The sequence below is a fragment of the Falco punctatus genome (genome assembly GCF_963210335.1).
Source record: "Falco punctatus genome assembly, chromosome: 3".
Classification (NCBI taxonomy): Eukaryota; Metazoa; Chordata; class Aves; order Falconiformes; family Falconidae; genus Falco; species Falco punctatus.
In genome coordinates, this window is record NC_137582.1 from 112,882,058 (window position 1) to 112,892,479 (window position 10,422).

The window sequence follows — 10,422 nt, forward strand, 5'->3', positions numbered from 1 at the left end:
ACCTCTTTTAAGATTGCTCTGTGCACTACCTTAAGACTTTGTCAAAGCCTCACTAAAGCCTGTCCCATCAGAACAGGGCTTCACACTGGGTCATTAGAATGGCGTTAACTTGCGTGAGGATACAGAACAAGCTAATGTGAGCAGTGCCAGCTTCCACAAAACCTCCCACAATTTATTCTGATATTACCTGTACTTTTCCCTCGCCCCAGGGATAAAGTAAGCATCCAAGAAGTCCTAACAACATGCACCAAGTGGAACACCAACAAATGGAGACTGATATAACGGCCCTGGAGCAGGGCTGATAAGCATCAGGGTATGAACAGATGGATTCACTGTGCAACAAAGACTTCTTCAGAGAAGTGGTAGATACTAGTGTGATAGGAAAAAAGTTATATGCATAATTCCAAACAATGCAGAAAAAGCCTTCCATCCAGTAACACAGCAAGTTGAATGAGTTCTGAAAGCACCTAAACAGAGAGGGCTTTTAAGTGTAGTAGTCTATTCCTAAAATTTGTGCCTAGTGACACTGAAGTCATGGTTTATAATAAATAGCATTACTTGCAAGCTGCAACGGTAGTTTTATCAATATCAGGTATTTGCATATCACTAAGCAGACTTCTTGAAGGGAGAGAAAAAAGGTATTATTCACCTGCCTGTTTAAAAAGAAAGCAGCAGTGAATTTCACTCCTTTGAGCTCTTCTGCCTACAGTTTACTAAGACATTCCCCAAACAGTATTAGGTTTCAGGTGAGAAGTGTAAAACCTGAATGACAGCCTATTTTTGAATTCCAGCACTGGCTGCACTGCAGTGTTACTACTGACAAGTGCAAGTTTGTCCCACGTTTATGGTGGCAACACATTCTGAAGTTAACAGTGGGGGCAGCAAAACAGAACAAATCAGGATTATGCTCTCTGACACAAGCTGTTTGTTTTTGCGCACCCTTCCCAAAGCTTCCCTAGGTCTTGAAACAATTCATTTTTACAGGAACAAAACTGCAGAAGGCAGGAAAAAACCATTTAAAAGACAGCTTGCTGAAAAACGAGATACTTCTGCATACGAGGCCAGAAAAGTCATGTCATTCTACTGCTCTGAAACTTCTATTTTACTTCCCTGGGTACAAAACCAGTTTATATTTAACTCCTTATATTAGGCTGGAAATCACACATCACAAAATATTTACTAAATGTTAGGTTTTACTGAGTTTTGTTGAAAGCTTCTACGCTTTGGTTAGTAACTTCAGGGCTGTATCTAGGTATTATCATTCATTTGTAGACAACATTCAAACACCATCGTTCAGCCCATTAGGTTTCCAGCATATTTCAGTATCAGTATTAAGTATCTGCAAAAGATTTCACCCAGGAAGCAGAAAAATGTCAAGGAAAACTCCATTTCAGTTCTAAATGGCCATTTCCTCTAGTCCTGGAATTTTAGTGATGTGTGTTACAGCTTTGACACTGAAACCCCTTGCACAAGGCACAGGCCAAAAGCTTAGTACAGTTTCTCCACAAAACCAAGGATACAGAAATATTAAGTATAGCATCTGAACAAAGCAAAGCTGCTCAGGTCAGTCAGGTTAAATAAAAGCAATTGTCAAAAGCAGAACTGCTCGGTGATGCAGCTTCCCTACAGAGAACACCCAGCAGAACCAGGCTGCCCATGGCAGGGGAAGGCTGCCTTCAGCAGGGCATCCAGCACGCGGGAGGTCAGGCAGTCCCAGTACAGCCTGGTTTTCCTTCAGTACCTCATCAACCACAACTGGGCAGCCTTCCTTGAGTCCTCCCTCTCCTCCTCCCCCTTCCCAAAGAAAAAGCTAGCTAAGGCAGTGGATAAAGAGACCAGAGCAAACATGGCTTTACCCGAGTGGAGAACTGCCTTGTTCTACATTTCCTTGGGGTCTTACTCCCACTGCCAGGAAAACATACTGTAACAGTCACACTGCAGCGCTCGTTAACAGCTCCTCAAGCAAACTGTCCTACCTACCACCTTTTCCGGGATTTAGTTGCATCTGTACTTTGCTGGATCAGGTATACAGTAAAAATTACCTGACATGTGCAGTTCTACTTTGCCTTAAAAAAAAAAAACAAACAAAAAAAAACAAAAACAAAAAACCAAACAGATAGACAACAGCATAGAGATGTGCAAAAATTATGAAGACCACATACCCAGTGTGTGTGGCTGTCACTGATACAATCTTTTCAGGCTCCCCAAAGTATTTTCAAAATACATACAAAATAAGGATCATATTTCTCACTAAATTCATGCGTAAGCCTGATCTCACCATGACGTGCAACTTCTTATAAAAATGGATGCTTACAAGGACATTATTCTGCTGGGACTGCTCTCTGTATGTCCAAATGAATTAAAATCCTCTGCAGTCATTTTAGGCTACTGCTCAAATGAACTCCTGCAAACCACACAGTGTTAGCCAAGTCTTCATTTATGCTAAATAAATACAGCAGAAAACATTGTGAATGTTTTTTTTCCTGATCTATTCCCCAACTTAACTCTATCTCTTACCCTGGTGTGAGAGACTCGCATTATTAAACTGCTGCAATGAATGGCAAACACTATACAGACCAGATAACTTCTGCTTCTGGTCATCAACCACCTTTGTATGGTTCGGTACTGTCCAGTGCAGACAGATGAATTCTTAAATGCAGAAGTCTCTAAGGTCTTCGCCATGTGACCACTTCAAACCACGATAAACTGGTCTGCCAATACGCAAACATACAGGTGCATGCTTCCACACCTCCTCCTCTGTCGGCATTATTGCCGATACAGCTGTGCAGTGAGATGGACCAAGACCCCATCTATTTGAAAACCAACCATTTATTTTTCCTAGGTTAGTTTTCATCTGGATTAAGTCCATGACCCAACTCACCACACAGTTGCTATGGTCAGCAAAGGGAGAGGCAGTGAGAAATGCTCCTTTCAGCAGGAGTCAGGTGCAAGACAGATTAAAACAGTCACATAACCACAGACTGAGCAAACACAGTAAGTGAACTCTGCACTTCTCTTGGGAAAAAAAAAAAAAAAAAAAAAAAAATGTCACGTTTGCTTCAGGGTCATTGTTTATAGCCATGAGCACAATACAGAGTATTAAATTCCAGCCGCAATGAGCTTTTCTGAGGAAATGTTTTTGATAGCTTTTCTCTGTCCTGCTTTGGATACAAGGCAACAAAATAAGCAGGAAGGAGTCACTTCTAGGTGTTTCAAAACAGTGCTGTAATTAAAGATTTACGCTTGTAAATTACTGTACTTGCAAAAGGGAAAAAATAAAATTTCAGAAAGCAAACAGGTAAACATGAAGAATTCCGCATGCTTATCAAGGAGCACTGGGGAAAAAAAAATTCTATCAAATTACAACCTGTTCAAAACAATCTTCACATTTGTTTTGAGATTGGTTTTGTGAACCTCTTGGCTTAGTAACACAACAAGCAAAACAATTTAAATTTTCATACAAAAGATCACAATAACTGGAAAACATGCCGATTTGTTCTGATTTCCAAGACAGCCAATTTTAAATCAAAATTACTTTTTTTTTAGGTCAAAGTGTTATTATATATCAAGAATATTGTCTTTGCCTCTCTATAGAGGAACTCTCCCAACTTTCCATAACTTCTCTATTTGTCTGATTTGAATAGATGGGGCATTATTTGTGTCATCTGAAACAAACACCATTTGTACATACCCTACTTGCATTCACTCCTGTGAACAGTGAAATTTGCAAATACAAAGGAGAAAGCAAATACTTTATTCTTACCTTGACGATGCGCAGTAGTAGTCACAGCCTACTATTTTCAATTGTGCCAAATGCTAGCAATTAAAGGTCAAAAATGAACTTGGGACTGATTGATAAAATGTACCCAGAAACCGATCAATAAAAACTGTGTCGCAAGACTGAAAAGCGTTTTTCCCTGTCTCCTTCACAGGTTGGCTTTCTTTTCTGTAATATTAAACTGTATTACGAATGTCTTCAAGCTTTGGTAACACACCTTTTAAATGTCAGTAGTTTACTTCTACCTGGAAAACAACTGTATCTAACTTTATTATCTGGGAAAGGAAAACAGCCAGTACTTTAATTCACCATTTCAGAATGCTTCTTTCTGAAAATTATTTTTAGTTAACAGCAACAATAACACCAATAAGAGCGTCCATATCCTAACGGTGAGGAGTAGCATGACAGCTTTCAGCAGACATACGACAATAATCTCTGTCACCGACACACCAGCCTACCTGATGCACCAATTGGAGAGGTAGCTGGGGTCATGCTATGGACATTTAGGCCTAGACTATGGGACGGCCCGGGGGCTGGTGCTACTACAGGTGGTCCTGGCGGCGTCTCTCTCTGTGGCGACGTAAGCGGCGTAGTAGGTTGGGAAGATGGTCCACCAGCCAACCGAGCAAGCCGCCTTCGACGAATCTGCACAAAGGAAATAAAATAACAACAAATAAATAAACTTTCTTGTGCATACATATGGGCACGCACTCCGTGGTTGCCCTTTGGCCCTCCTGCCAGCGCAGGTGTTCACTCCTGCCAAACTGCAAACATAGCGGCTTTACTCGATAACCAGCTAAGCACAGCCCAGTCTTACTGCCGCTTCTCTAAGGCAACACCAAGGTACCCCTGATGTTTACATTTTATGTATGCATTTCCTGCCTTGGAAAACCGTTTGCACTGGAGAACACAGCATCTGTCCCTCCAACAGTTCTGTAAGACACGTTTAACATTTACTGCTGAGCAATTTCAAAACCTGTAACACTCCTCCCCATTTATTTTGGCATTTGCTAAAACAAACTGCATTAATCTGATAAAAGGGACAATATGAACATGACCTTTGCCTTAATTTCACACCATACGAAACTAATAAAAACACCCACACTAAAGAAGATCCAGCTGAAAGATATTAAGAGGACCGCTCTGCAAGCTAATCTGAAACAGACCTGCAGCAATAAAAGCGTACAACTCGCCTGCCGGACAGAAGCACCTTGAGAAGTACAGACATCCTCTCATCTTCCACAGACATTCCACCACACAGAATTTAAAACACCATTTTTGCATGTTGCTAGTAAGACAGAGAAGCATCTGCCTTCAAAATCCAACTTCAGAAAGCTGTTATGAACCTATTTATTAGATCTAGTATGTGACCACATCACATTAATATTCTACATGAGAAACAAATGGACAAAATAAAACCCATAAATTACAAGTGGTTCAAGTGAAACCTGAGGCCCAAATGGAAAACAGGAAAGAAAACATTTATTATCACAGGCTGTCTCAGAGGATCTGTTCCCAAAGCTAACTCCTTCACCTCGAAGTAGGCCCAGTACAAAATAAAAGTATCATATTTGAGAGTGGCCACTCCCTGCAAAAACAAGCAATTCATGTTATTCCCTCTTTGCGTGATGACACTTAAGCATCGCATCCAATGTACCAGTTTTCATTTCTGCTCATAATCCTAAAGAACTGCCAAGCAAGTGAAAAAGCGAACAAAAGATTTGTGTCAAGTCAATGTCTACACCACGTTACCATCGTCATTAATGGCCCCCGAAACCTACTCCAACAGGAAAAACAGATCAAATCAAATCAGACTTCAAAAATGAGGGAAAACAGTGTCTGGAACTGCATCACCCTCCATGACAGGTGTCACTACATGAACGTGGAAGGCAGTTAGGAATACTATTTTTTTCATCAAGACACAAAAATAAAAGGCTACGATTAGAATGTCTTAATCCCTTGTCAAGCAAAACAGGGGAGCTTATTGTATAGATAAATTGTTTAGCTTTGCCGTAAGTAGAGGCTGTATATATTAGGATCTCCAAATAGTTTATTTGGTTTTTTAAATCTTAATTTTTCTCCACTTCTATTTCCCACCTTAATTTTTCAGCTGTTGTTTACCTGAAAAACCCACAGAACTGCCGCACCGCTCCGAGGCACACCGGCCAGACGCCAGGGACGTGGCCCCATAGCACTTCTCCCAAATGAAGCCAAATGGAAGTGCTCAAGCTCAAAGCTACACCAAAAAGATTATCAGTAAAACCACGCAGCTGAATTGAAATCTCTTTGAATTAGGAAACTGAATTAAAGTTTTAAAAGCTGCTTCCTTACTGTTCAACTGATCAATAACCAACTTTTTCGGATAAAGGAATGGCAAGGAGGAATGGAGGAAAAAAATACAAATACATACACAAACAGCTCATATATGCAGAAGTAGCTGAGGGAGAAAGATTAAGATTAACTACATAAAAACCAAGAAAAACAAATGCAATATGAAACTTTTCCACAATTGTTCATATTCATTCTTGCTGTCTAGTTCCACATCTGACGTTAGGAAGGAAATGCGCAAGGAAAAAAGGCATAGACAATAATCAATGTATTTATCAATGTATTGTCAAATACAGTCAAACGTCAATTACTCAGACAAGGTCATATCCCTTAGAAGGTACAAATTGCACAAAACCTCTCTTCATCATCGCCCAGTTTCACGCAGATCACCGAGGTCCCTTGTGCCCCTCGGCACTCCTTCACCTACAGTGCTAGGCCAGATCAACGCCGAAGGTGCATCAAAACCAACTCAGTCACCACTGCTGAAACAGGAGGACATCGGACAAGCTTTCTGCCTTGCCTTTGTCACTCTTAGCCCACCAGCCACTCATGTTTCCCAGGGACCAACCCCCCGGGCTGCAGCCTGCCCTGAAAAAAGTTCCAAAAAGAGCACGGAACCAAGAACCTGCACAGACACCATGCTGCTTCTAGATAAGGCATTGTGGTTAAAACTAATACAAGGTTTTCCCTGCCCCTTTAAGTAAGCTAGGCAAGTTATACTTATCTTCCTTACTGCTGAACAAATTGACATTAAAACAAAAACAAACTGTGAATATTTTTTCCACCGAACGAGACAGCCTTCACAACAGAGGGTACATTCAGCAGTGGGTAAGGAGCAGGTTTGGTTCTTGGGTATCCTGAATTCTCATAGTCCTCTAGGTTTACGTAAAATCACCACAGAAATTTGAAAATTGATCTGAACATTAACAAGTTTTAAGTAAGAGAGGAAAAAAGGGGAGAAAAAAAGACGTTATGCTAGAAAGGCAGACGTGCAGGCTGAAAGAGACGTTTGCAAACACAGCATAGCACCAGCGCACGCACTCTACCCGTCCAGTTAATTCCCTCAGCACCTTCAGACTAGAGAGCAGAGGCTTCACGCCCAGGGCACGAGAGAGGCCATCGGAAGCCGCGGCTTGTTTGCCCAACACTGGGCACAGCAGAGCCCCAACCTGTTGCCTTCACGTAACACAAATCACACATTAGTGTGCGGGAGTTCACAGTGAGCTGGCTCTCGTTTCAGACTGGATGACTCTCCAAATCACCATGAGGAAACACATAGCTGGTTTGGTGGGGTTTTTTGTGTAAATATTTTCCTAGGAAATTTTAGGGTACCTCAGTAATACCCAACCCTTGATTTCAGCAATAAGTACTTGCAATAGGACACATGACACAGCTATCACGTATCATTACGTTACCCAAGAGTGACAAGTTACTTGGTACTAATGAGCACACACGCTACAGAACAAACAATGCTCAGCTTCCTTACAGAGCGCAACTCCATAATATACAGCTTAAAAACTTAATTAAAAAACAATGTGCTTTTTCCATTCTACCAATCAGATGTACTTTTTTTTATTAGCACAGTTTTTGCTGGACACACCTAGACTACGTCTTTGAATAGTAGTTTTCAGAAACACATTTTTGATCTTACTGGAGGTCTTAAAAGCTGTTAGCTGGACACACAACAAACAATGTAAAAACAGCACCCTGTCAAAGGCTGTTAACTGATACTTTAATTTTGCAGCAGGCCGATAAAGGTACAACCAGGAGGACTAGTCCCTCAGGCTCACACACTCTCAGTTAAAAAATAAAATCTGTATCAACATCTGCTTTAGTGGCAACTGCTTACTGAGACTCTAAGGAAATTTTTTATTCTCCCATATCATACATGAGTTCCAAATCTGTACAATAAAGAGTAATTTGCTTGGATAGCTTTATTTTTCTTGTATTCATTAAAGCATGTTGAATTGGTTTAAGAAATGCTTCATTTTCTGGTGACGCTGGTCATGTTCTATGCCCAGAAAACACTATTCTAAACACCTTGTAAATGTTAAAAGATAGTAAGTTCACATCATTCTTCCCCATTTTTGTCTCTGCGTCTCTTTTCGAGTTACAATCTGTTAATGTTACAGTTAATTTTGGTTCAATATAAGAAAATCATACAATCTACAAGAGGCTCACAATTAATTTAAGCTTCAGTTAAGTGGGGGTTTACCTTCAGTCACTGCCAGATAAGAAGTCTGAATCAGACAGAAGTTGCGCATAATGTATTTTAGACAACTATTTCTCCATATAGCCCACTTCTGATCCAGGGTCCACCGCACCAAGTAACAGTAAAGTGGAGACTTGCAGGAATACAAAAATAGACTTGCCTCTGACTTTTCAATGAGCGATCTATCAGCAATAGAAAGTGACAGCGTGACTCTCTCAAAATGATATAAGATTGTCTCAAGCAATCATCTAAAAGACCAGTCAGCTTTGGCCCTAGCTGACCTGTCCTAGGAAGACCTGAAAAAATTTGAGTCACTCGAGACAAACATTTTGCCAGAAAAGGCAATGAGTCCCTACTGGAGAACTCATTTTCTGCAGCTTGTTCCACAATGCAGTGCTTTTGATGATGTCGGTAATTGGCTGAAGCAGTGACACAAGCAAGCTTACACAGGTCAAATAATTCTGAAATTAATCATAAAACACCTCACAACCAGAGGTAGTTTAACCATCAGAAGCATTGTGTATAAACAAATTACTCAATGAAATACACCTGTAAAATCAGCGATCCCTTTTCACAGCAGAAATGAAAGCAGCAGCGTCCCACCCCACCCTCCCCAGCGTGGGAATTGCGCTCCTTTTCTCAATGCTTCAGTAGAGTGCGAGGACCCTCAGCAAGTGAATAGCATGAGGTGTTTCATCCCGACTCCCGCTGCAACACTGCAGGATTGCTAAATCACGACACACAACATAGCCAGGAACATCTCAACTTTCTGGAAACAAATGTGAGTTGACAACAGCTGACACCTTGTTCTGCAATCCCACCTGAAGAGATGCTACAGAACAAAAATAACTTCTTTTGATGCTCCCTAGAGTATAAGCACATCCACGAGCCTACACTGCAGCTGGTCCAGTGCCATACACGTTACCTGTGTGCGATGCATGTTATACATGTGCGATATGCTGTAACATGAAAATGGTATTTCAAACAGGTAAGAGAAAACCTTAGGTTGAGCGTGACCTGGGCATTCCGCTGGGGGAGCGGGCAGCTCCCTGCATCCCGGTCACTGCCACAACAAAACTCATCTGAGAGCGCTCCAATACGTGAGCAAAGCAGAAGACCTCGGTCTGCACTAAACCCAAACCCCAACACAGACAAACAAGAAGCCGCCACCCTTTAGAACGGGAGAGAGAAGACACCGGCTGCGCTGTCGCTGTCCCGCGCCAGATGGGTGCCCACCGCGACGTCACCCCTGCGACCCCTGGGCGAGAGCAGCAGAGGCCGCAGGAGCGATCCGCAGGGACCTCCGTAAGGCTCCAGGCAGGCCCGGCACCAAACCCGGGACCCCCGGCCCCCCCCGGGCGGCGGCGCCTTGCCCGGCTCCGCCAAACGGAGCTGCTCGGGAGCACACGCCGTGCTGGGCAGCGCCCCCGGCCGAAGCCCCCGGCCGCGGGGGCCGAGCGGGCTGGGGCCTGGCCGCGCTCCTGCCGCACCGGGAGCCCCTCGCGGCGGGCACAGGCCCAGGGCAGCCCGCCCACCCCCGCTCCGCGGCACAGCCGCCCCCAGGCCCCGCGGCCCGCAGGCTCACCTCGTCCGCGCTCAGCTCCTCCATCGCCTTCCTCTTAATGGTGGACGGCGGGAGGGCGCCTTCCCCCGCCCCGCCGCGGGGCAGCTCCGAGGACGCGCTCTGCGGTCGCCTCTGCGCCCCGACGCGCCTCACAAGGGCATCTCCGGGGCGGCCGCGCCGCGCCTCGCCCGCCGGCAGCCGGCCCCGCCGCCGCCGCCGCCGCCGCCCCTGGCCCGCTCCGCGCCGCCCGCCGCCGTGGCCCAGGGGGAGCCACCCCCCGGCTGCCCCGGCCCGCCCGCGCCCCTCGACCTCGGCCCCCGTCCGCGCCGCGGCCCCTGCCCCGCGCAGAGATTATTCATCAAAACAAGAGGGCGGCGGCGGCCATCTTGGGGCGGGATCACGTGAGGTCGCCGGGCGCCGCGGAGGGAGCCGGGCATGCCGGGCCCCGCGCCGCGCCGGCCAATGGCAGCGCGGGGAGGCGGTGCGCGGCAGGGGCGGGCCCGGGCCCAGCGGCCCGTCGTGGCGGCGGGGGAGGGGCGG

The 10,422-nt window shown here is 44.7% G+C and overlaps 1 protein-coding gene across 3 annotated transcripts in view; it reads right to left on the reverse strand.

The window, feature by feature from the left end:
- Positions 1–10,110, reverse strand: part of UBE4B (ubiquitination factor E4B) — a 45,649-nt gene extending 35,539 nt beyond the window's left edge. The window contains exons 1-2 of one of the 3 annotated variants that reach the window (XM_080380928.1): positions 9,904–10,110; positions 4,237–4,423 (exon numbers count right to left, since the gene is read on the reverse strand). In XM_080380928.1, coding sequence (XP_080237054.1) covers positions 4,237–4,423; positions 9,904–9,927 — 211 coding nt within the window. In that variant the 5' untranslated portion in view covers positions 9,928–10,110. The remainder of the gene's footprint in view (positions 1–4,236; positions 4,424–9,903) is intronic. The other 2 variants (XM_080380929.1, XM_080380930.1) reach the window with 2 other exon arrangements.
- Positions 10,111–10,422: the final 312 nt, after the last annotated feature.